This window comes from Onychostoma macrolepis, chromosome 08 (assembly GCF_012432095.1).
Source record: "Onychostoma macrolepis isolate SWU-2019 chromosome 08, ASM1243209v1, whole genome shotgun sequence".
NCBI lineage: Eukaryota > Metazoa > Chordata > Actinopteri > Cypriniformes > Cyprinidae > Onychostoma > Onychostoma macrolepis.
The window spans coordinates 6,562,036-6,589,893 of NC_081162.1; the positions used below are offsets into that span (position 1 = coordinate 6,562,036).

General features: G+C 37.2%; 1 protein-coding gene across 6 annotated transcripts; it reads right to left on the minus strand.

Moving 5' to 3' along the window:
* Nucleotides 1–27,367, minus strand: dbnlb (drebrin-like b). 6 transcript variants are annotated; one of them, XM_058784992.1, is made up of 15 exons: nt 27,125–27,367; nt 23,637–23,692; nt 18,343–18,455; nt 17,846–17,920; nt 13,864–14,010; nt 12,060–12,137; nt 10,840–10,991; nt 10,407–10,461; nt 8,507–8,578; nt 7,690–7,804; nt 6,308–6,400; nt 4,494–4,565; nt 4,206–4,309; nt 3,835–3,910; nt 1–1,249 (listed from the first exon to the last, which is right to left on the minus strand). In XM_058784992.1, the coding sequence occupies exons 1-15, from the start codon at nt 27,205–27,207 to the stop codon at nt 1,113–1,115; spliced, it is 1,428 nt and encodes a 475-aa protein (XP_058640975.1). In that variant the 5' UTR covers nt 27,208–27,367; the 3' UTR covers nt 1–1,112. The 6 variants fall into 6 exon arrangements, with proteins under 6 accessions (XP_058640975.1, XP_058640974.1, XP_058640977.1 ...); XM_058784991.1 differs by having other exon boundaries at nt 8,507–8,581; nt 27,125–27,365; XM_058784994.1 differs by lacking the exon at nt 8,507–8,578.
* Nucleotides 27,368–27,858: the final 491 nt, after the last annotated feature.

A 27,858-nucleotide genomic window follows, 5' to 3' on the forward strand; every position in this document is an offset into this window, starting at 1 on the left:
TCAGTCTTAAAACTCTTTATTTATTCTTTTAATTGAAGTTACAACGTTGTCCAGACTTGTTAAGATATTCACAATGAGCTCTCGGGAGGAACTACAGCACAGCTGAATGACTCGGAGATGTTTGATGTTTTTCCACACGGGTTTGTTAAAAACGAAACCTCAAACATTTCCTCAAAAACACTTCTCCCCTCACTCTCATATTGGCACAGCACTGACAATAAAGTGGATGACTGGTAAAAATGCAAGGGTCTAAATAAACCTGACATGATCTTTCTCTTTCAGCCTCGGCATCTAAACGCAATCCAGATCCCAGCTGTGACCCAAAGGCAAGATGATGAGAGAATGATGGCTCCCTGAAACCTAAAAAAAAATCACAGTATTAATATTCTCCACAGTTCTGAGCAGACGGGAAAAGCTGCGGTCTTAGAGTAACTTCCCACTGTTCTCACTGCGAGCCTAATATCAAGAACCGGAACATTCGACAACCGAAGCTGCTTTCTGGATTTAAAACACGTGCCGTATAGAACACAGCAAATAAACTCGTCTCGTCGATCGATTTCAGTCTGACCTCAGCAAACTTCACTGCAGCAAATGTTCCTCAAGAAAGCAAGGCAGTCACACTCGGTCTTGTGGAGAAAAGAAGGCAAAAACTAAGGCAAAACAGGACCGACTACTACAAACATCTGTACCAATGTAATGACTAGCGTTGAAATGTTCAAAAGGAATGTCTTCAAATACACTAAGAAAAGGTTCAGTCTCAAAAGGATCTTTGCATGTCACAGGAATGTCACCACAGCACTTATCCAACAATGAAGTTTCCCAGAATTCCTGCACGAACAGCAATTTTAGGTGGCTGCTTTTGAGCCGTCTGCCTGCATACTCAAAATCAATTGTTTTATAAAATTATAGCTTGAAATGAAATAAAATTAACAACAAAAACTATCAATACAGTATGAAATATCAGTTGAAACACCCCCGATCACATGATCATCACTCTTTTGGTCCGTGATTTTAGTTTTAGTCTTCAATCAAATATACCAGAGATTTAAATCTACGCGGGGCAAATGAATTCAGTCCGACTCTGATGAGGGAGGGGGAGATGTTGAGCTGCGTTAGATAAGTTCCACGTAATTTGCCGGGAACATGCCGAAGTGGCCCTCCGGACTGTATCCTCGCCACCAGCCTTCATCAATCATCTCGATGCCGGTGATGATGTCATCTGGGTCAAACGAGATCTCTGTGTCATCAGCTGAGAAGACACACATAAAGCAGATCAGATCACAGATTAAATGAGTAAAATGACATAAAAAGCCAAAGTCTGCTTCTGTTTTGACACTAAAGTTTAGCAGAATTAGTAAAGTACACTGACTTAACTTACACTGAACACTGAACTTACACTGAACACGTACACTGAAACCCGTTGCCTTAAAATTAAGTAAATAATAATTTTAAAACAAAGTTAAGTGAACTTGATAATTCACTTCACTTATTTTTTTAATTATCATTTACTTAAAAATTAAGGCAACGGGTTTCCTCAATTTTTTGAAGTTGTCAACTTATCACTTTTTACAGTGTACTTCCCACTCCTGAAGCTGTAATTATGAGTATGTAATATTCAAGTGCTTTGTTCACTTTGTTGTCAGAAAGAATAGGAATCATGAAGGTCAGCTCATTCGTTAGTTCATTTTTGCCTGTTTTTGGGGAAATCCCAGCCAAAAGACATTTAGTCAATATCCAGCAGGTTTTGAATAAAATGTAGCATCCCATTCGTTGATAACTATATAAACACAGTTTTCAATATACAATTTGCACCAAAATATAAATTTACATATGTACATGACTGTGATGACACAAGAAAGCAATGTAGATGTTAGGCAGCCTTAAAGGGATAGTTCACCCAAAAACGTAAACTCTGTCATTAATTACTCACCCTCATGTCGTTCCAAACCTGTAAGACCTTCGTTCATCTTCGGAACACAAATTGGGATATTTTTTATCAAATCTGAGAGCTTTCCGACCCTCCACAGACAGCAAGGGTCCTACCACGATCAACGCACAATTTACAAACCTACGACAATACTTTTTGTGCACAAAGAAAACAACAATAACATTCTGGGGTGCTCTCCAAACTGGCGGGGACAAGAATTGTTGAATAACTTACGTTATTATTGTTTTCTTTGCGCACAGAAAGTATTCTCGTAGCTTCGTAAATTTACGGTTGAACCACTGATGCCACATGGACTATTTTAATGATGTCCTTGCTACGTTTCTGTGCCCTTGCGGTCTATGGAGGATCTTAATTTGTGTTCCGAAGATGAACGAAGGTTTTACAGGTTTGGAACGACATGAGGGCGAGTAATTAATGACAGAGTTTACGTTTTTGGGTGAACTAGAATTAAAATTACCCCATAATTTACTCACCCTCAAGCTATCCTAGGTGTATATGACTTTCTTCTTTTAAACGAATACAATCAGAGTTATATTAAAAAATGTCCTGGCTCTTTCAAGCTTTATAACAGTAGTGAATAGGTGTCGAGATTTTGTAGCCCAAAAAAAGTGCATAAATCCATAAAGGTGCTTAAAAGCTTCTTAACAGTGATGCCACAGAAGAACCATTCAGTCAAAGCTTCTTTAACCCTGGAACAACATACAAAACTACCGAATTTTGCTCTAAGTTTAATTGCATGCAATCTGTAACTAACTGCATGATTTTTACTGTACATTTCTGTCATAAATAACCTACTCCTAAATATAATGTAGAAACTTAACATTTTCTGTAAAGCTGCTTTGCAACGATTTGTATCGTGAAAAGTGCTATACAAATAAACATGAATTGAATATTTGAAACTTTATAAACTGTAATCTCTAGCTTCCGCTAACTGTGGTACACGCGTTCACAAGAGAGGGGCCATTCACTGCCATTATAAATCTTGGAAGAATCAGGACATTTTTTAATATAACTCTGATTGTATTGGTCTGAAAAATAATACACCTGGGATGACTTGAGGGCAAGTAAATCGTGGGGTAATTTTCATTTTTGGATTTCATTTCATTTCCAAATGATCTCAAAAAGTCCCAGTTTTTAAATATGACTTGAGAGGCCATTCATGTCCAATTTCTGACTAGAAAACTATTTATATTTACAATAATTCCAATATCAAAAATTCTAATAAATGAACTGAACAAACCAGATTTGCAGTGATTAGTTAAGAAAAACCTGCAGTCTTGCAATAAACTCTCCAAGAATTTGACCTTTTCACATATTAATTCTGGGGGCAGTTGTAGTCTAATGGTAGAGCGTCAAACTTGTAACCTGAAGTTCATGGGTTCAGTTCTCAATACCGACAGGAAATGTAGGTGGGGGAGTGAATGAACAGCACTCTCTTCCACCTTCAATACCCATGACTGAAGTAGCAGCAAAAACTGCTGCCCACTGCTCCAGGTGAGTGTTCACTACTCACCCACAGCTGTGTGTGTGCACTTGGATGTAGAGGACAAATTCCAAGCATGGGTTACCACGTCACTTCACTCATACAAAACTTATTTTGTTTACGTATGTGATGCAAACATGTTAACCAATAACGTTAATGCAGTATCCAAATCCAAATAGGAATATGCATTTTTTTGAGTGATTAAACACACACACACTGGCCTAAATCTGATTTTGATCTGATTTTCTTAAAAGCATGACTGAGAATTCATGCTGTGATGATTTCAGTAATAGCAGAATTAGTACAAATGCAGATGGCAAAGCAGAAGAGAATAGTGTGAAAGGAATGTGCATCTCTATGCATATTCAGAATGCACTGTTTATCATGCATAATCAATACACACCAGCTTGGTAGTCATACAGAGCCCTGGCGCAGACACCGCGATCATCTGTCGTCTCATACGTGTTCTTCTCCTCCACCTGATAAACATTCAAGAACCAGCACATTCAAATCAAACACGCCTCACATCCCCCGAAAGACATCATGAAATAAAAATATGAAAATTTTATGGCTTTTGGTTCATACATATTAGTTTGAGCTCATCTGGCATATGCTAAAATAAGTTCCTAAAAATATACACATTTAAAATGTGCTATCTATCACTTCTAGAAAAACAGACGAACAATAACAATGACACAAAATACTGTCCAATCAAAAGCTCTTTAGAGATGATTTTTGCTGTAACTGCTGTCGTTATTCAGAACCAGTTCATACCGGTGCTGGATCCTCATAGATGGCTTCTTGTTCCACTACTGCTTCATATTGTGGCTGCTTTTGTTCTACGGGCATTTCATAATTATCAGCGACCGCTTGTACATCTGTGACATGAAAGAAAAGGAGACGAGAGAAATCATTTGCTATGGGTCCTGTAATAGCACACATTCTCCACAAGGCGGTGCTGACAACCAGTTGATTGATTGATGATGATAATATGAGCGTGAGATGGGATAATGTAACACAAATGAAAGGAGCTGATAATGTGTGTGTGTGTGTGAATCCCACCTTCATACTCTGGCTCGGGTTCTGGCTCTGGTTCCACATACTGAGATCTGGGTTGTTCCTCAAAACTGGGCTCTACTCAAAACACACACACACACATGCATGGAAACTCATGGACACACACATGCATGGTAACAAAATTTGTATTCGGACAAACCGCAGGTGTGTAGAGTCAGAGTTTGAGAGCTACATGACCAAAATATGTCATGCTATGTGTGATTTTATATGATAGTAACTATAGATCACAATATAGTTATTTTTGCTGGGAATTCCACCCAAAAATAACAAATAATAAATTAGTAAAGCATTTTTTTAATAATAGACTGCACTAAATACTTCACAAATATTTACAAAAGATCATGCCATTTGATTATTTTACTTTCGATTTGGAACTTGATTGATGAAAAGCAAAAGACCAGATTATTAATAACGTGTAAATCAGTGCAAATGCTTCAAATGATTTAAAAGTAACAATAAAAAAAAGTATCAAAATAGCATTCTACATTTAAAGCCAAGTAGACTCTACAGCACTGCAGTATAAATGTGATCGTATATAAAAATGTTCTGTGGCATATAAATTACTGTCCAAAATTTTGGGTCAGTTTTTTCCCCTGAAAGAAATCAATACTTTTACTGATCAAAGATGCATTAAATTGATCAAAAGTGACAGTAAAGACTTTTAAATTATGAAAAATGTTCAAATTAATGCTGTTCTTTTAAACTTTCTATTTATCAAAGCATAGCACAAACACTGAGCAGCACAACTGTTTTCAACTATTATAATAATAGTAACATTTCTTAAGCTTCAAATCAGCATATTAGAATGATTTCTGTAGGATCGTGACACTGAAGACTGAAAATTCAGCTTTACATAGTAAAGCTTTACAAAATAAAGTACAACAGAAAACAGCTATTTTAAATTCATATAGAAAACATTCATTTTAAATAGAATAACTGTTCTTATTGTATTTTTGATAAATGCAGGCTTGATCAGCATAAGAGACTTAAGAGAAAAATCTTAATAATCTAATCCCAAACTTTTGAACAGTAGTGTACCACAATAACGCTCAGGCCTTATTTTGAGCTGATTAATTCATTAAAGACACAGTTCACCAAAAAATTCTGTTATCATTTACTCACACTCACACACTGTCGTTCCAAACTCGTATGACTTTCTTTCTTCAATGTAACACAAAAGGAGAAATTCTAAAGAAATGTCCAGCTATTCAACTGCTTTTAAGCACCAAAATAACAAAAATGCGCAATAAAAGCATCATAACAATGGTCCATATGACCTGAGAAAAGCAGAGATGCCCATCTCATGAACAAATGATTCTTTCAGTAGAATGATTTGTTCACACATATATATATATATATATATATATATATATATATATATATATATATATATATATATATTTAATTCAACTCACTCATTCAAAACACAGCTATCAACAGCTCACTGCAGATTAGAAATGTGATCTTAATCTTAATAATGACAATCTGTTCCTCACACTTCAGAAGACTTTGAAATTCATTTTTAGGTGAACTGCTCCTTTAAGTGCACAAAGCAAACACACAGTGTTCACACACACACAGCAAACAGCATCCTGGAAATCCCGTTTATTTTGAGGTGCACGGCAGAATTTGACAGCAAGCATGAGGAACGTGTGAGCGGTTAGATGTTAGTTGAGATACATGAAAACACCACACAAAGAATAGAGAGTGAAAGTGTGTGTGAGCATGGAGATGGACGACACACCAAACCTTTCCAAGTGAGCGATAAGGAAAGAATGATAAGGTGTGTGTTTGTGTACCTCTGGCTCGTAAAGGTGAGGCCTGACGCAAGGGAGAGCGAGATGGCTCTGGGTCACATGACTGCTTGGGCAGAAAAGGGCTGTTCAACCGCCCTGAGACACACAGAACAGAGAACGACAGAGAGAAACCCAAGCTGACAGATGGCTGACGGAGTTATACACAGCAGAACAGACTACGAACATCGTTTTAGACAGAAGAACTGCAGGCTGTTTAATGACAGTGTCGAATTTCAGACGGACGAACAGGGTTGAAATGCCCGGAGAATGGGAAAATACCACAAAACATTAAACAATCAGGAGTTAGTTACTGCATGCACAAGAAAACACCTTCTAATTCACAGACAAGGCCATTCTTTAAACATGTTTGAACACATTCACTACACGAAACATGACCCACATAGCAAAAGGGGAAGCTAAATATAGCATGCAAATAATGTGGCATCTGTAAATTGTGCTTGTAGAGATCTCATCAGGACATCAGCATACTGCTAATGTGCACATTTGGGATCAGACTGGATTTGTTATTTATGATCCTCATGAGATATAAACCTTGAGATTTATAACCACTAAATTATACTGGCAAATCATCTACATTTTCACGCATACTCTATAGTTTTCATATTCGTAGAGATTTACACACTACTGTTTATATACTGTTATTCAAAAAAAAGTGTTCAAAAGTTTGGGGTCAGTAAATGTTTTTATTTTTATTTATTTTTAAGAAATTAAATATTTGATTCCGCAAGGATGCATTAAATTTGATCAAAAGTAATGGCAGCTTAAAATTCAGCTTTGTCATCATAATAATAAATACAATATTTCAATAACATTCTTAATTTGTAATATTTCAATAATATTTTACTATATTTCTGATCAAATAAATGCAGCTTTGGTGAGTATAACACGCTTAATCTCACAGACCCCAATATACTTATTTATTTGTTACTATATAAATAAACATTGATGTACTTTTATAAATCCACATAACGTATATATAAGAAGAGTTTATTTGCAAAAACAGATAACTAAAAATGCTAAACAATACATTTTTCAAAAATATTGTTTTTATTGTGTTAGTTAGCTGTATTTTTATTTTTTTTAACCTAATCAAAATAACCCAACTGCAGTTTGATTGAGATTAATTGGAATTGTTAAAAATTGGGGGTTATCTGTCTTTGCAAATTAACTTTTCATATATAAATAAATATACATAAAAACTATTATAAAATAGTACGGTATATAATAGTAAATAATTAATGAAATTATTCATTATATTTCTAAATATATTTGACTATGAATTTAAATTTATATTAAATATAATATATAAATATAACATTTAAAAATTTATATAGTGTGTGTATGTATGTATAGATGAACGGTACCTGGTTTTGGACTGGACTGAGCATTGTCTGTGTTAGCAGGGTTGATGCCCATCTCTCTCTGTTTGAACATTTCTCTGGGATTAACGGAGCGCTGGGAGACAAGAGCTGCGGCTTCCTGTTACAAATATACACACACAGTAGCCATTACTACATCAAGTATCATGACTGATAACACTGATGGCAGTACAAGGTGTCTTTTCAGAATATAAGAGCTAGAGATACAAAGTAAGTGGTTATACTGAAAGAGGAAAAATAGAGCAAAACAAAAAGACTGAATCTCAAATTGCATGTCCATCTTACTGTATGCATGTTTAAAATACTGACAAAAGTGCCTGGATGATGTATGGATGTTATCATTGGATCATGCATGCTTTTTGAGGCTAATACTGTACACAACATGTTCAATGGTTGAGACAGTTCTCTGATATCCTATGTCTATATGTAATTTGATAACATTTTGCCAAGTACTACTACTTCATACTCAAAAGTACATACACCGAGGGAGTGCATACTATGAACACTGTATTGATAAATCTGAAACCATTGCATTTATAAACTGGGTTTAAGTCAGAGAGAGAGAGAGAGAGAGAGAGAAATAAAGCACAAGCCTGTTCAAGGCATTGAGGCATAATGATAAAACAGACATTCATTTGAGCCACCGCAGTTTGCCAAGTAAGGCAAGTTTAGAGAAGGGGAAGAGAAAGAAAGAAAAAAACTGAGTCAGCAGTAGAGGACACAGCCACACTGTAAAAGAGTTAGAAGGTTATAAGAAAGTTGAAAGAGTCCTGTTGTCCGTTTGATGCTTCCTCTCACTCACGTTGGCTTTTTCCACCGACTCTCCGCGTTTAAAGGGTTTCTGTACTGGCTGCTTCCTCTCCTCCTCCACCTCCTCCTGATGGACATCAGCACACTTTGACTCTCACACACTTCATTCTATTACAAAACCTAGTTAGCTGCATTTGAAGGAATCATATGCGTCTTATTTTGGCCAAATTCTAGAGCAGAAGTGAAAGCTCAGAGAAAAATCCACCCAAGATGGCAAACGAGAGAAATGTTGAATATATAAATATACCTAAAACATTCAATTCAAAAAGGTACAGATGACAACAACAACCTAACTAAAATTAACTATTTCACCCACCCACTTTTTCAGTGGCCCTGGTACTAGAAGCATTTTTCCCATTGGTTTAAAAAAAAAAAGAAAACATCTTCGTTAGAGACCAACCAGCTACAATGTGAAATCACAACATTACAATATTACTTTGATTTGCAGCAAAAACGTATTAGACAAAAACACAAATGTAGAAGCACGGCAAATTGAATGCTGGAACGCCACTTTCTCATGAACACGAGTACGAAAGTTAGCGGAAGCTAGCAGTTTCTAAAGATTTAAATATGGATGTCTTTCTTACTCAAGCATATCAATTTGCTTCAGAAGGCCTTTATTAAACCCCAGTGCCGTGTGGAGTATTTTTATGATGGATGGATGCGCTTTTTTAGGCTTCAAAATCTTGACCACCAACTGCAATTCTAAAGCTTTGAAGAGCCAGGGCATTTTTTAATATAACTCAGATTCTACTCATCTAAAAGAAGTAAATCATGGGGTAATTTTCATTTTTGTAAGGAACGTTATGCATAGAGTTGCTGCCAATGTGAAATATTTTAAATTGTTCATTTACAGTACAAAGTATATATAAGGCAGCTGCTTATATACGCAGTTCACAAGGTTCATCTCATAAATAAGGGCTGTGTATCAACACCTGTTGAGATGCTAAGCCACAGAGCATGCTATCAAGGTAGGTTGGTAATCACAACCATGATCTTGGATTCAATCAGTTGTGGCCCTTCCAGATCGGGCCCTGAGACCGGTGTGAACTGTATATGTGTGGCAGTGTGCCCTGTTGCATATGGCCTAAATACAAAACCACAGATTGTCTTCATTTCACTTATTTGTGTCACAGCATCTCGCTGGGCTGTCAAGAATTTATTTTGGAAATGTGGTTTAAGATTATCTATGTGCAGATAGAAGTGTTAAGATGATAACTAAAGAAGAGCGAGTACACATAACCACACTATGCTAGCAAAAGGGAAGTATTTGTTGTCACTGTACACACATTAGCGTTGGCCAGTATGACATACAATAGTAGAATTTTGCCAACCAATACAGGTTTGCTATTGTGCTTATGCCAATGTAAATATATTTACGTGGCAACAAGTGCACCAGACTGTTTGTAAGAGTGATAAAGTAACATGGTGTAATCTGAAAATAGAACATAGAAAATAGAAACCTATAAATTTTCCTTTGTTCTCAGAATAATGATTATCTGCCATTAACATCTCAAAAAACAAAAATGCTTTACAACTGATCAAACAGTCCCTTCCTGTCTAAATGGATGATTTGTAGCCCAATAAACTGCAAAATGGATGAGATATTATTTTAATATTTAAAAGTGGTTTCAAAGGGTTAGTAATTCTAAACTCTTTGATTTGACCGGTAATTTTCTTGATATTTTACAAAATTTACATGCACATGTTTGCAACAAAGAAGAAAAAATAGTTCAGTGTATTTTTGTGCTAGTATGAAGGCTTTAAACATATTGTGGCTTCTCTACAGGAACTATGTCAGAACATGTCCAGAGTGGTGATATGTGGATTTAAATAACCGCACAGGTGTGTGCGCGCGTGTGTGTGAGCGTGTGTGTGCGCATGTCGCTCACCCATTGCTGTTTCTGCTGGCCTCGATTTTCTACCTCCTGCTGCTGCTGGTACTTCCTATAACACAAACACATGAGGTTTAAAATTAACACTCAGCAGGCGCTATCCAGTTGGCAGATGACCTTACATCAAATAGCAACATGGTTTAAATCGAATTTTAAAAATGACAGTTTGACTGTTGGTGATCTCATTGATAATCCATCCAAAATGAAATGAAAATCCGGTCATCATTTACTCATGTCATTCTGCTAAACACAAAAGAAGATATTTAAAAAATTGATGGTAACCAAACAGTTTCAGGCCAATGCAATTAATTAATTCAATTTTTGTCAATAGAAGGAACCAAAACTGTTTCCAAAATTTTCATTTTTGGGTGGACTATCCCTTAAGGACACTTGAATGCACAAGATGTTTATTTGTTCAAATGTTTCTGACCTTTGATCATCTATCTGTGACGCCCTCTCTTTTGCTCTCTTTTCCCGTAAGTCTGCCTCCTTAACCTCTCTGTCCTTCCTCTCTTTCTCTAGCCACTGCCTCTCGTCTGCCATCCTTCTCTTCTCCTCCTGAAGACGCTTCTCCTCATCTTTCTGCAAAAGAGACAAAAGCATTAAGCAAAACAAAGACAGACTCAATCAATCATAACAACTCAAAAGTGTAGACATGGTAATGTATATGACAATGTTAATGTATTTGGCCTTGGTGCACTAGATCTGCTAAACGCTGCTGCTGCAGAGCAAGTATGGCCAATAAATACTCAGACATGCTGCTGAAAGCACGTAAGATATACTGCTGCTGCTGCATGAATATGCATACATAAACCCAGTAGCAGATCTAGACAGGTGGTGCTGGGGGAGGTGGAGGGTTTCAGAGGATCTCAAATAGATGCTGCAGGACCAGATTTCAGCAAATACTGAACCAGCCTATTTAAATGTTGAGCAAGCAATCTCATGGGCTGCAGAATCTGCAGGGTCAATCTGCTTGTACCATGTACTAAATTACGTGACTGCCAGCAGACTGCATGTAAATGAGCCTGTGCAATCTAGAGTTTCATGACTGAACTAGATATATGATTCATAATTTATCTTCTTGACACTGTATCTGCAAATTAATCTTGATTCTCTAGAGTCTGTAAATAAATATAATTAAACAAAATGTTAAAACAATGGTTCTCAATCAGGGGGCCTGAGCAAACTTCTAAGGTGGCCTCAAGATGACTGAATTTAAATTAGGACACATCCACCACATCAACAACTTTTTATTCTTTGAAGAAACAGGATTCACATGATCTAGAAAAAACCTGGATGAATGAGGTAGCCTAATTATAAAAGTGTGATTTCTTCACCTGGAAAAATCATGTAAATTAAGACCCTTATAACTACATAAGCATTTAAAAAAAAATTTTTTTTAATGAATATACATTTTTAGATATGCCAAGCTTGAACATATTTTAAATGGGTAGAATTCGTGAGTAAATATATTTTAAGTTCTTATCCTTAATCCTTATTCAGAATCAAAATCCATAAAGCAGAAAGCTGAACATTGTTGTGGATCATGGGGAATCACGCAGCCAAAAGGTTTGAGAACTGCATTAAAATGCTTATTTTGTCCTAGGAAACACACCATTTTGCAACTTAGAAGCATGTATGCTGTATTACCTCTGCTTGGGCCCAGAAAGTGTCTTTGTTGGTTTTCTTGATTTCAGACATGGCGTTAGTCTTCTGGTAAACAGATCCCTATATGGAAAAACAATGAGTGGTAAATTATGACAAAGCCCAGACAGGATATTTAGACTTTGCGTTTTCTGTGCTGATTTTAGCGGAAAAGTTCTGTGGAATCAAAAACAGAATGTGTAAAAATAAAAAAAAGAGCTGAGAGTATGACACTCCTATAGCTAAAAGCATAAGCAAATTAGCCAGAATATTTAATAAACACCCATGCAAGAGGGTGGGGGATCTCCCACAGCTTTCTCTGTAGTCCTGCGGGTGCAGATTCCATGTGGGCCTGATTATACTCAAAACAAGACTTGAAAACGACTAACCTCAAGCATACCAATATATGAAAATACATCAAAATTTATTGTTGTTAAATTTATGTATTCACAATGTACTATAGATAAAGGACTCAACTGCAGTTTGCGGGTACATTTGGAGCTCAGCAGAGAAATTATTCCAAACCACCATAACAGTTTCCACATTCCGAGCATTCTGGCTCATTCCCTGTGAAATTCCTGACGCAGCACTCTGAAAGAGTGTTTGAGATAAACAAGCAGCATATTGGCACTGACCCTGGCACCGCTGTGCCCTCATAAGACCTTTCTGATGCCTTCTGCTGCTGACCACAAACTAAACTTAGCAAAGGTTTAAAAAACAAAACAAAAAAAGCAGTGTAACCAATGTAAAAGCCAAACTGGATGATTACATCTTCTGAAGAAAACATGCACAACTCATGAACTCACAATAATGTTAGTAATAGTGATTGGCTACTGTACCTTTAAGACTTCTTTATGTAAATGACCTCTGTTATGATTATCTAACAACTGTGTGAGAACAGGGTACATGAACGTAATACATTTTGTATCCAAAGAGCAATTAAAGTCCTGTTGTCCAAGATGAATGAACACTACTGTTCAAAAGTTTGGATTTAACTTGTTTTGAGGATTTGAAAATGTTCTTATGCTTACCAAAAGTCTCTTATACTTACCAAAACTACAGTTATTTGACCAATTGTGAAATATTATTTCAATTTAAAAGTACTGTTTTCGATTTTAAAATATTATAAAATGTAATTTATTTCTGTGATGCAAAGTTGAATTTTCAGCATCATTACTCCAGTTTTCAATGTCACGTGATCCTTCAGAAATCATCCTAATATGCTGATTTGTTGCTCAAGATACAGTTCTTATTACTATCAATGTTGAAAACAGTTGTGCTGCATGATATTTTTCTGGAAATTGAAATTTATTCTGACATTATGAATGTCCTGGTAACACTTTACAATAAAGGTGTCATTCATTAACATTAATGTATTAATTAACATGAATGAACAGTGAACGCTACATTTAAGAGAGTATTTATTAAGCTTTGTTAATGTTAGTTAATAAAAATACAGTCGTTCATTGTTTGTTCATGTTAGTTCACAGTGCAGTAACTAATGATAACAAGCACAACTTGCGATTTTAATATGCATTAGCAAATCCTGAAATTAAAATTAACTATTACTAAATGCTGTAGTTGAGTATTCTTAGTTCATGTTAACTTATGAACTTTATTGTAAAGTGTTACCAATGTCCTTATTGCCAAAAAATGACTAAAAAACAAAAATCAAAACAAAACAATTACGGACCCCAAACTTTTGAACGGTAATGTTTGTACGTTCAAGGACTAGAAATAAAAACTGCACTGGACACTACTCTGTTGCATTATGGGCAAGGTATGTGTGTGTGTGTGTGTGTGAACTGACCACAGGCCCCTGCGGCCCGCTGTCTCTGAAGCGATTGGATTCTTTGTGAAAGCTGTAGTTGGCTCCTGAGGCTTTGGCCACTTTCTGCATGATGGCTTCAGGCTCCGCGTCCTCCTCCGCCCGTGCGTTTATAGTCACGTGAGCTCCCTGCAGAAACAGTGCCGTCAGTTTTTTTAGTCCCACACACATTCACATTCTCAAAACTCAATTTAAACATGCGTACGAAACCATCAGACGGAAGCATCAAGATTCACAGATTTCAAGCGAAACATGCCCACGCACACACTTCCGTAAGCTCTTACTGAAAACAGCTAGCTTAGGAGGACTACAAAACAAACAAACACCTTCTAATGAGAAGAGGATGCCTCCACCCATTTCCCTGTTTACACCAATGCGTCTGATGCAAGCAAGAGATTGGCTCAAATAAACAGGAATCTTGATTCAAACATCTTTTCTCTTTCATCGTCTCTAAAACAATTACTTCAAGTACTTTAATGTCCAAGGGGTTGATTTTTATCTAATTCCGCATAAGGAAGTTCAACGCATTTAATTTTTTAAATGCATCTGTACGCGTTCAACATTTTTTGACCATCATTTATTTATTTAATCAAACTGATCTTTTAGTGAAAACAACAGACTTCTCTCTAGTGGTCGTTTAGTGGTCTTCTCCAATCATTTAGTCTACTTAAAAGGTTGCCAAAATGCTAATAAAATTGATACAAATGCACCAGAAATTGAAGATATAAGGGCAAAAAAAAAAAAATACAAAAATGTTAAAAAGTTCAATAAACAGAAGGGTTGGCCGATATACCTAAGATTCGATATCTCGATGTATCTTTTGAAATTTTAACAATATTTTTGTTTTTGCTCTAGAAAAAGGTGATTTTCTTTTGCTGGTTTCTGATTTAAGACATGCTCTGTGTCCTGACTTTTTGGGGAGTAATTCTTCTTTCACACCCACATTGCTTGTTTTCGACATTTTGATAATGACGAGTTACGCTTTGTACTACTCGAGAGACATAAAGGTGGAGAAGGTGGAGTGAAACCAGTGATTGGTGCGGTCTTTGGCACATTAATCTTAATTTTCAACAATATTCGATATTCGTCAGGGCTGACAGCCTTGCGGTTAGTGCGCCGACGTATAGCGCAACTGTGCTCGCGGCAACCCGATCTCGATTCCCATCTTGAGGTCCTTTGCCGATCCCACTCCTCTCTCTCCGCCCAATACTCTCCTGTCACTTCTCTACTCTCCTATCCAATACAGCATAAAAGTAGTGGACCATACGTCCTCTTTACCCCGGACATGTTCTCTTTTTGGACCTTAAATGCGTCCGGCCTGGGATTTTTGCTTTCTATAATCGACATTCATTGAGTGCATTTTTATATTAAAGCCCTGCGTGGGACTGTTTTCTTAATCCTGCTCCCAATTAGGCCTGTCGCAATAATCAATATATCGACTTATCGCACAATATATATCGCCCATTATATTTACTTAAAAATGAATGTCTTTTGTTTTTTGCATTCCACTTGCGCCTGTGTCTTTTGCAGCTTCTCACACATAACGTGGTGTAGTCACAAGGTGCTAGTTCATATTTGAAAAAAAGCTTCTACAAAAGAAGTTTCATCTGCAGATATGGCCTTGTTTAGGGATCTGTGCCTTTGTGCATACGGACATCTGACTGCTAAGTAGGGATTGAGTTTTTCAGCAATAGTGTGCACCCTTAATTTACAGAGAAAACAAGGTCAGAGAAAAACAAAAGTTCTTTGTCCATTTTTCTTTTTTTCTACTTGTTACTTTGCACTTTTTGTTTGTTTGTTTGTTTATTTACTATTTATTCAAGTTTTTTAAAAGTATCTAATATGTTGATGTTTAGTTTTCATGATCTAAATATTCTTAAAAATTAAACGTTTGTTGTCATTTGGAAGTGAAATGAAAGCCTTCTCACATTATTATGCAGTTACATTCTGATTATATATTCAGTGGCATAAAATGGTCTTTAAAATGACAATAATATCGCTTATCGCAATTATTTCTGGGGCAGTATATCACACAACAAAAAGTTGTCATCATGATAGGCCTACTCCCAATTTCTGACCACTACCGCCTGCTCCCACCAACATTTTAATGTTGAATATAATTTTCGTGCATCAGTAAGCTGCTATCAATATGCGGAGTAAGGGTGCTTTCACACTTGGTTCGATTGCCTGGTTCGAACCAGAGTTCGATTGCTCCGCCCCCCGCTGGACTGCATTCATATTATTTTATTTGGGTCCAAATCGCGGTTCGTTTGCGCAGGAGAAGGTGGCAAAATGCATAAGATTGTTCTCTGCATTTTTATACATTTAAGTTTTTGAACAGTTCATTTTGTTTACAAAGCTTCAGTGCATAAAGCACTTTCGTCTGTCTTACAAATGTACTGCAAATGCTCTAAAGAACGCTGAAAGCGAACAGAAATGAAATATACAGCTTTCTGCTTGCAGCGCGACAGTCACGCTCGTCAGAAAAGTGAGTGAAACACACACAAACCTACATTTTTATCAAATAATACGGCATTAATAGCAGTTCACTTCCGCGATTTGGTACGATTGCGTTCACATCAGCAGCGAACCGTATCGGAGTTCACATGAACTGTACCCCAGACCACCGTTTTTAAGCGGACTCGGGTACGGAAAACAGAAACAGTGTTCACATCATCCAAACGAACCGAACTCTGACGTCAATCAAACCCGGGTGCGCACCAAAAGCGCCAGTGTGAAAGCACCCTTAAATCACTTTGGAAGCAGCTTGTGTCGGATGCAGGGCTGCCAAATCCCCATTTTTTTTCCCCCCACAAAATATTGCATTAATTACATTTGACTGAAATGCTTGTATTGAAACATTTTGCATTCTACCTATAAAAACTGTGGTAGATGTTATGTTTTGTGAAGGATGGCCACTGGTAGGAAGCCTTTTAGCTGTGTTTATGAACAATCTGCTAAATGGTGACCATAAAATATGTATTTTAGGTAGCTATGGAAATTACATATTTTGAGTTTTGCTATGGGATATGGTCATTGCGCTACTTTGGGGGTTACTGTACTTTAATGATATACTGTAATTTAATTAATGATATTCTGTAATTTTATAGTGATTATCATGATAATTATGGTTAATATTTGATGCATCACCCAGCTTCTAATAAACAGCAAGTTAAAATTAAGTGTTAATATTAATTTACATTTTAGACAAAATACTATCAGTTTTATCTGTATTTTGCCAACAGTTCCAACCGAAGCCACAGCAGAACACAGAAGTTTTAAACAAATAGGTTAGGTGAATTATTCAACGACGCATGTGTGAATAGTTACTTGCTTCATTTCTGAATAATCAGCTGTTTGTTTCATATTAAAAAAATTTATGTAAGTTTTGTTTTTTCCATATTTCTACATTACCAATTTTATTTAAAAAAATAATAATCTCATAACCTTACTAATGAAAATGTAAAATCGCAGTGTAAATGCCTCTGAGCTGCATTAAACAAGTCTGTCTCTAGTGCAAAGATGGATTTTATTGATACTGATTTCAGACCCATAGTGTATTATTCTGATTGATTCAATTTAAGAATTTAGCATGAAAGACGCATACATTTAATTAAAGTTAAAAATCCCATTATAAAAGGTAAAAAAGCTGCTAGAAATCAATTTCAATTGGTAAATATCACCCCTTAATGGGAAAGTTAATTTCTGCTTTAAATTTGGACAGCCATAATTCTTTTTTAGACACAGTGAGAGCTTGTGGTCGGATGTTGTTATGCTCTGCATAACTACCAACAAAGCCAAACCAAATGTATCTGGATATAGCCCATGATGTCATATCCTGTTGTGAGCGTCTAGCCGCGCTGTGAGTCATAGTCAGAGTTCACAGACTGTTAACTCAATCACACAACCAAACACACTGTTCACAATACTCACACTGAAAAGAAGAACAGATTAGTACAGTTACCTTAAGGAAGTTGGCCATGGAGCTCACATGGTTCGCACACTGGCCTTTTCTGGAATCTTTAACACCCTCACCGGTCTGAAAAAAAATGAAAAAAGAAATGTCAATACCTGTAAACTTGAACAAAACATGGCTGCAAACATACATGTTAAGGGTGGCAAATGACCAAAACATTATCATATTTATTTTACATTATGGTAATGGCATTTATCCCAATATAGTTATATAACAGTAAAAAATAATTTATATATCAAATAACCAAGTGGCAGTACCCGTTTTAAGATAATCGTGTGAATAAATAAAATATACCATCATGCTGTTTAGTCCTGATGAATTTTTTATATCAGATTTGGTGAACAGGAGCTAATCTGATTCATATTTGACATTTGACAGAGGCACTAGGGCAATATGGTCAGTAAATCCTAAGGGCACCTCTGTGGTTCTATACAGTCAAGAAACAAAACCAATGTGATCAGTTACAGAAGGAATGAAAAACCCACCCAGTTGATGAGGACGTATTTGGGAAGGCCGGAGTTGGGGTCTTTAACACGGCAGAAAGCGTACATCACCTTCCCGCTGTTCAGCTCCTCGACCAACTCCTCCAGACCACCATCTGAAAACACACACATAATACACATTCACAGAAAACAAAAAAAAATCATGATGCTATCCTACTACAATCACTAATGAACTCAAGTTTTGATGCAAAATCTTTAAGATAATTTAAATAACTATATAAAACAATAAATACGACTGTAAAATTGAACTGGGCGAGCCAGATACACCGTTTGCATTTTGACCCAGGTATCAACGGAGGCTTTAGACATGATGTTATGCAGACTTTTTTGATCTAGGAGTTAGATTTGTCTCAAAATACTTTTAAAAAATACATTTAGCCTCTGTCCCATATCTCACACACACTTTCAGGGCTGAATTTTGCTGATATACATGAATATGCACACCTAGTGATGAACCATTTCATTTCTTTTTTTTTCATTTGAAAGTAAAAGTTTCTGCAAGGAAAAGGAATATCTATTTTCTGAAAACATTCATAATAATTATGTTGTTGGACTGTTAAGTTCAAATCAATTTTAGAGTTGATATTGCTAATTCTTGGATCATATGTCCTTATAAATTATATATATATATATATATATATATATATTAGGGGTGGCTAGTGCTGGGCGGTATACTGGTTCATACCGAATACCGGTGTTTATTTTTCTCATGATATGAATTTTTAAAATACCGCAATACCGGTGATACTTAAATAACGTTCGGAACGCAACACTGTTTGAGAGGGGTCTATTTTCACTATTGCATTGTGGCGAGGACACAGCTGTATGTGTTACTAAGCGTGAGAGTTCTGAAGCTGTAGAACGTGATGACACAGAAGAACTCATTCACAATATCCACCGCCCGCTGCCATCAGCTCCCGCATCTCACACCCACACGAGCGCGATTTTAGCACTATATTTAGCAACTTTCAGACCCTTTTAGCATTTTTTTTCCATAGAACATACAAACTGACAAACCTAGCGACATTTTTGGATAAACCTTAGCTATGGTTCAGTTGGAAGAGGTCACCAGTGCTGCCCCGCAAGCGCGAGATCTGACTCCTGGCACACTGTCGCCTCTCTCTGCATCTGTTCTGTGCAGCGAGCGGCAGAGAAGCACTGCATTCAGTTGGCCGTACCGCAACAGACTCGTCAGTAAAGGAGTACAAAACAGCGTTTCCAAGCACTTGCCGCTAACTGACTGTTTGGGATTATAAATATGAGCATAGTTCGTCTGTTAATATTATGCACTTTTTTTTGTTTATTTTTTAGTTTGTTACTCAGACGCAGGCAGTGTGCTGCATAGCCGCTCTTTAGTGTAACGTTAGATGCATGTTGATTTTATCAGACGATGTCACGATTATAAATGAGAGTGACTCATGTATTAACGAGTTGTGTTTAGTCACTATTTAGTGTGGAATTTTATCATGACAGTAAAATAGGGCATTCTAAGTCAATCTACTGCAGTTTTTCCTCTCAATCAGTAGAAAATGTGGTTAACACCCGGTTATGCATGAAAAAAAAATTAATACAGTCATATAATTTTGAAAAATACCGTGATATAAATTTTTGGTCATACCGCTCAGCACTAGGGGTGGCACGGTACACAGATGTCACGGTTCGGTACGTACCTCGGTTCGGGGTCACAGTTTCTTTTCATTTATTTTGAACAGACAGTAGTGCAAATGACATGTTTTTCCATCTAGATGTGAAAATACTAAATATTATTAAATGTTATATATATAAAATCTGTTTTGTTTTCATTGTGAGTGTACACAAATAAAAGCAGACCTTTATACAGTGATTATTAATAAGACAATAAGTGTTTGGAGTTGATTCTGCTGGTATAAGGAAACACACACACAAAACACATCAGCTCCAGCATTGCTAACTTGACAGCACAGTTGGTACTTTATCAAAATAAAATACAGTGAGCCAAACATCAGCGCGCGCGCCTCTGTGTCACCGTTGGAACACGACTGAAGTACAAAGCCTATCATTTACATAATAAATAATAGTTTAGCATTCAGATATGTTACATCGAAAATATGGAAATATTATGGCATATTTGGATTTGTGCCGAATGAGAGAGGTAGGATACACGAGCACAAAGCCCCATTTTGCAAACAGTTGAGTGCGCAAGCCTTTTAAGTATACTCCCTTGTCAGTCTATGTGAGAGACGCGTTCAGAATCAGCACATGGTCACTCTCTAGGGGGCTTTGTTTTCAAGTGCGCAACTCACGCATTCGCTGTTCTTCTGCTGGCGGTTATCAAACAGCACTGCATTACTGCGGGCGCCCTTCTGGATTGGGGGTGAATTGCCTGTATTCGTCGTAAGTCCTCATGCACCGAACCGAGACGCCCGTACCGTGACGGTTCGGTACGAATACATGTACCGTGCCACCCCTAGCCTTAATGCCAGTAAGAATGCATCGGTGTCGATGCTGTTGAGCAGGTCGAGGTGAATGCATCTGGTCGTCAGACACTTGAAGATGACGCCCCATCGCTTATCTGTGCGAAGGCCAATCTTGACCACGAAGGGCCTGAAGCAGTCGACTCCGGTAGAGAAGATGGGGGGTTGGTATAATCGCAGACGAGCTGAGGGCAAGTCAGCCATAATAGGTAGAGTCAGCTTAGCTCTCCACTTCTGGCACTTTATGCACTCTCTCTGGTGTCGCTTGATGGCTTGCCTGCCCCTTAGAACCCAGAAATGGCGACGTAGCTCTGCGAAGACCCTATCAGGGCCTGAATGGAGAAGACGCTTGTCAAAGTGCCTTATGATGAGTCTAGTCATCTGATGGTGGGGATCTAGAACCACTGTATGTATCTCAGCTTCACTGAAGCTATCCAATTGCCGTAGCCTACCTCCCACACGAATTAGACTAAACTCGGGGTCGAACTCAGGTGCAAGCATGTTCAGACGTCTGGCTGCGGGCACCTGGTTCCCTGATTTTAAAGCCTTGAACTCCTCTGGGAAGGAATCCTTCTGACATTGGCTCAAGATGAGCGCTTCTGCACACTTGTAATCTAAGGATTCTTTATTGGTATCTTGGGTGGCCACCCCATGGAGGTACCGGTACGTCACGTCGACCAAGGCACTTCAAGAAGCATACTAAGATGCATCAAGCATGTCTGGATTTCGATAATCTGCAACTAATCCACAGAAGACGGCTTGCCGTTATGGTGCACGATGTGGTATGAACCACGACTCCTCGTCTACCTGCTGGCCTTCTGGTGGTACCCTGACAACATACCCTGAGTCAAGGAGCTTCTGTATTTTAGCTTCGTACACCTTAGCTCTCTCAGGGTCTCTACTCAGGCACTTCTCAGTATTCCTGAGGCTGGACAGAACAGATTCCATGGTCCCCTTCAGCGGCGGAGCGTCTGGAGCACGAAGGAGTGGAGTGGCGTAGCGCCAGACTTTGTCAACTTCCACTCGTCGCGTCCTGGTCTCCAACATGTCTGCAGCCATCTGATCCTGTTTAGACTGAGACTTTCTCGCTGCGAGACGGAAGGACATATATACACTCACACATATATACACACATACACACATATACACATATATATATATATATATTTTAGGGGTGGCACGGTACATGTATTCGTACCGAACCGTCACGGTACGGGTGTCTCGGTTCGGTGCATGAGGCCTTACGACGAATACAGGCAATTCACCCCCAATCCAGAAGGGGGCGCCCGCAGTAATGCAGCACTGTTTGATAACCGCCAGCAGAAGAACAGCGAATGCCATGAGTTGCGCACTTGAAAACAAAGCCCCCTAGACAGTGACCATGTGCTGATTCTGAATGGGTCTCTCACATAGACTGACAAGGGAATATACTTTAAAGGCTTGCGCACTCAACTGTTTGCAAAATGGAGCTTTGTGCTCGAGTATCCTACCTCTCTCATTCGGCACAAATCCAAATATCCCATAATATTTCCATATTTGCGATGTAACGTATCTGAATGCTAAACTATTATTTATTATGTAAATGACAGGCTTTGTACTTCAGTCGCGTTCCAACGGTGACACAGAGGCGCGTGTGCTGATGTTTGGCGCACTGTATTTTATTTTGATAAAGTACCAACTGCGCTGTGAAGTTAGCAATGTTGGAACTGATGTGTTTTGTGTGTGTGTGCGTTTTTGTGAAAAGTCAGGACATAGATTTGTATAATGACAAAGGTATGACATAGGTATTACAAGGTGAAGGTCACATCTCAGGACATTGACCCATGTCCCCACTTTTCAAAACGCTTATAAATCATACAGAATGAGGTTTTTGGGGAAAGTTGAAATGCACAGTCTCCTGTAAGGGGTAGGTTTAGGTGTAGGATTGGTGTAGGGCAATAGCACATACAGTAAGTACACTATAAAAACCATTACGCCTATGGGATGTCCCCACTTTTCACAAAAACGAACATGTGTGTGTGTGGCGCGATCACTTCAACTGTTTCCTTATACCAGCAGAATCAACTTTAAACACTTATTGTCTTATTAATAATCACTGTATAAAGGTCTACTTTTATTTGTGTACACTCACAATGAAAACAAAACAGATTTTATATATATATAACATGTAATAATATTTAGTATTTTCACATCTAGATGGAATTTTTTAAATTTGCACTACTGTCTGTTCAAAATAAATGAAAAGAAACTGAGCATAGTAGATTACCATATATATATTAAAAGCTTATGTTCCACTGGGTCCCAACCTGACTCGGGAATGCAAACATCATATGCCGATTTTGCATGATGAGCTGAAACCAGTTAAAACCAGTGACTTTTAATTAGGCCAGGGTTATTTAAATATTAACAGAAAATACTCTTGCGATACTTCATATAAATATTTCATGTCAAAGCGCTTACAAGAAAAGTTTTGGAATCCCAATTTATTACTTAATAGTATATTAATCTATAAAAAAAAAGATACTATGATTAATAAAGATTTTTAGTATTCATTGGAGTCTTTTATCATTTCACTGTTGCAGTGATGTGTTATTAACACAGAGGCTGTGCATTAGTGATTTTAGCACATAACATTCTTTTACTAAGGTTAAAATCAATGTTCATTCTCAGTTTGCCACCTCAAAACACTCGCAGCAGGCTGAAGATGGACGTACTCTGACACAGTTTGCTTTAAACACTTTCTTACACGCTACATACCACATGATACTAATGTAAACAACTGTAATTCACTAAATGAGTCTCCACATGATCAAGACCACCCACCTCCTTTCTCTGCCAGCCTGATGTCATTGGTGTTTCCCTCATAGGTGAAGAGAGCCCTGCAGGGACATCAAATGCATTACATAAGCATTAAACAGCCAGGTCACTGAAGACTGAGGGCAACACGGCTCTGGCATTCATGAAACGCCGTCCACAAGCAATTTTACTTCCATAATCTAATGCATTTTCAAGTAAATCAGCATTTTGAAAGAAAAATAAAATAGGGTGAGAGTTCTTATCCATCAGGAACTGATTGGATCTGTGATGTCAGTCAGAAAGGAAAGTCATTTTTTGAGGTGGAGCAAGTTATAACATTACAACACATGCATTTGAATTCATATATTTGGCACAAGCTTTTATCTAAAGTGACTTATTGAAGCTATGTGTTTTTATCAGTTCTTGCATTACCTGGAAATCAAACCAGTTTGGCCAGTAAATCAGACTTCTATCTTATCTGTTTAGTAACCATTGTGATTTTAGTTCATATTTCTGTTCCAATATCAAACTTCCCAAATCTTAAAGGGAGGGTTCACCAAAAAATGTACTTCCTGTCATCATTATTCACCCTCATGTCGTTCCAATCCTGTATAAGATTCTTTCTTCTACGGAACATAAAAGAAGATATTTTAAAGAACGTTGGTAATCATGCAATATTGGGAGCCCATTGACCTCATGGACAAAAAAAACTCTCAAAATATCTTCTTTTATCTTCCACATAAGGAAGAAACTCGTACAGTTTTGGAAGAAAATGAGGGTGTGTAAAAGTTTACTTTTTTTTTTTTTTTTTTTTTACAATTTTTGGATGATCCATTTAACTTAAGACCTAAAAAGAAGAAATTCTGTAAAACAGCACCATCAAAGTTAATTAGGCCAAATGTTGACCAGGGTTACTAAATAAAAATCAAATCCGAAAAAATATGTTACTTGCAATAAAAAAAAATACACAAAAAAACCTTAAAACTCATGTCAGCTGCCAAGGCAACATTTCTCATTTTTATTTATTTTATCTTGCTCTAAAACAACTCAAATTAAAAATAAATAAAAACTATATTTAAAAACTAAAACTTTAAAATAAATAAATATTAAAACTTAATAAAATAAAAACTTTACAGACATACTAAAAACTAAAAATCACAAATATTTTAGCTAAAAGTAAAATAAAAACGAAAATCTAAAAATAAAAACTAATTCAAAATATTAATATTAGTATATTTATTATACTAAAATACAGTTGTTGCCTGACATCAGCAGAATGCAAACTGAAAAGCATCACAGCAAAAAAACTAAACTCTGAAACTAATATGAAGTAGATACTAAGGTGGCAGTCTGTGTGAGAACTCAGTCCTGATTCTCTCTAAACAAAGACACTTGGTACAGCAAGGAAGCTGTCAACTTCCTCTTTGAAACACAGAGCCCAAGTCAACAGAAGTCTGAAATAGGAAGTGCTTTAATGAGGAATAAGAACTGCAGCAGTCTTATTTCTAGAAGATCTCTCAGGTCAGATCATCCTGTGACATTCACGCTCTGTTGTGGTTTGATATGGAAATGAAAGTCACAATTGTTAAGACAAACCTGCTTCTTTAATAGATGTAGGTCGAGCCTGTTCCTTCCGGAGATTTATGACGACACGTCTAAACTGTTGATTTTGTAACATTTTGTCTGTCAAAATACCCTCTTTAATAGCAAACAAGCAGATGCAATATCTCTCAGCAAATTCTCAAGTAGTGCTTGACAGGTTGTTTTTATTTTTTAAATGCCAATATCATACAGACCAGCGAGAACCAACGGTGAGGTTCAATAATCCAACAGTAAGTCAACAATGAAAATGCTTCTACTTTTGTAATTACAAAATTCTGTATATTATAAACACAAGAGTTTGATTTGATGTTTATATGTAATCCAGCAAGATTTAAAAATGTACCAAAGGAACAATCGAAACAAAGATTTCTAAATCATTTGACAACTTTTCATTTTTTTGGTAAAAAGCCTCGTTTATTTTTGGAATTATATGGGTTAAAATGTAGAGTTTAAAATCCCAACTACAGATAAATTAATAAAATTGAATGACAGAAAAATAGATATAAAAAAAAAAAAAGGTAAATTTTTGAGAGGAAGTAAGACCTCTTTTTACTGGTACATCAGCACAATATGATGTAGTCCATGTTTAAGAAGCCAAAAAAGTACAAAACACACCAAATTACAGCATAAATCTAAAGCGACAAGAAGTGGCAGATAAATGAGAAGAAAAAAAAACAACTACAGAGATTTTTGAAAGAAGTATCTTATGCTCACTGAGATCTGCAAAAACACAGTAAAATAGTAATATTAAGAAATATATATTTTAATATATTTTTAAAGTGCACTTTATTCCTGTGATGCAACACTGGATTTTCAGTATCATTACTCCAGTATGCTGATTTAATGCTCAGAAACATTTCTTCTTATCATGGCTTATTATTTTGTTAAAATTATGAATATGTTGAATCTTCTAACATTATAAATGTCTTTACTGTCACTTTTAAATCATATTAATGCATCCCTGTTAAATAAAATGATTAAAAGTAATTAAAAGAATTCCATTTTGAACGGCAATGTACATGTTATTCTCGAGTGTCTGTATTTGTGCGATTTTTCTCAAATGATGTCAGATCTCTGGGTAGGATGATAAGTGTAATTAATGTAGGTCATTTATAATCACTCTTCATTTCTGAAGCGTTCATGACCCAACTCAAACAGCTTTCCCTCAAGAGCATCCAACGAATCCCGTCCTCATTTCCAACTCTTGAAACCGAAACTCACTTACACTTCAAGGTGCAAAGCTACAGGACTTTGGTCTGGTGTCAACCTGTCAAACATTAATATCATTTCCATACGACCAGACACCACTTGTGCAAGACAGAGGAAGTCTATAACTGTTTTCTATACCACAATTGGCATTGACACTCACACTTTTGAGGCAACATTCTGACAACAAATAGCAATTATTTTTGATTACAAGATTACAATGAGATTGCATGTAAATTGAGTCACAAATAGTAGGCAGGGTTTGTCAACCCCTGCAGCCATATATGGACAAAAACTACAGGAAAATAAGGAGGTAGGAGTGGTTCAACATGAGTACACTTCTCTAACCCCAAATTCTCCAGAAGTTGGGATGCTTATGATCTCATACATGCAAGCATGCAAAGCAAAGCAACACTGCACTGAGGTCAAAGCATGTGCATCATTTCATATAAACTTTCACCGTTGGCCAGAGAGCAAAAGCGTATTACTGGGAGAAAATCATTTCTGGAAGATTCAGTGTTTTTGTGAATGGATGAGGGCACGCGGATAAAGTGCAGTGATAAACGGTTACTTCATTGATTCAAATGAGAATTTATGTTGTGATAAATACAAGCAGGGCGACTAAAATGGCAAAGGAGCCGCTAACATGCTAAACATGAGGATGTCAGTTAGTGTAACAGAGACACAACCCTTGAGTCACTACTCACCAGTTAGTCTCTGACTTCTCATCCACCACCTCCTTATAGGCCGCGGTAAGAGCTGGGCCGTTTTTGCTCAGGTTCACAGCCATGATGGGGAAATCTGTGGGTTTTTGACCGTCCGACAACGGGGACAGAAGCTGCAGTGGAGTCCGGGGGTAGATGGGGATCTCTCGGCTCTACGCAGACAGGAAGCGCGCAGCGCCACATCACGTAGCTCTCACTCCTCCCTGGAGCGACGTTACGAACCCTACTACGGCGAAGGCGTAGCTCATGAATATTAATTACGCAAAGCGAGGTTCGCCCGGTAAGCCTTCCTGATTCGCTGCAGAGCTGACGCTAGTGTGTGGGCGGATGTCAGCTGGCGAATGATGACTCGGCTTATGAATATTAATGAGGTTCTGCGACTTCTGACGGTTACCAAGCAACTCTCCGCTTGAGCCCAGAGCCTTTGTCGTAGTAGAATGTTGTAACGCGAGCGGCGACGGCATCTGCTGGACCGGCAGGAGAGCCGCACATGGACGGGGTTACCGTTACTTGCTACCACTTCACTAATAATTCAATGAATGTGTGTAGCAGCGTTCCTAAACCCTAAAATTACCATTTAAACAACTTTACACTTCAAATAACAAAGGTTTTGGCAAATAAATTGAAAAACATCATTTCTGCCTTTATTTCTTAAGACAAGGGATGGTCAGAATTAGAAATATACATATAATTATAATTTAAAAATGCAGCAGCAT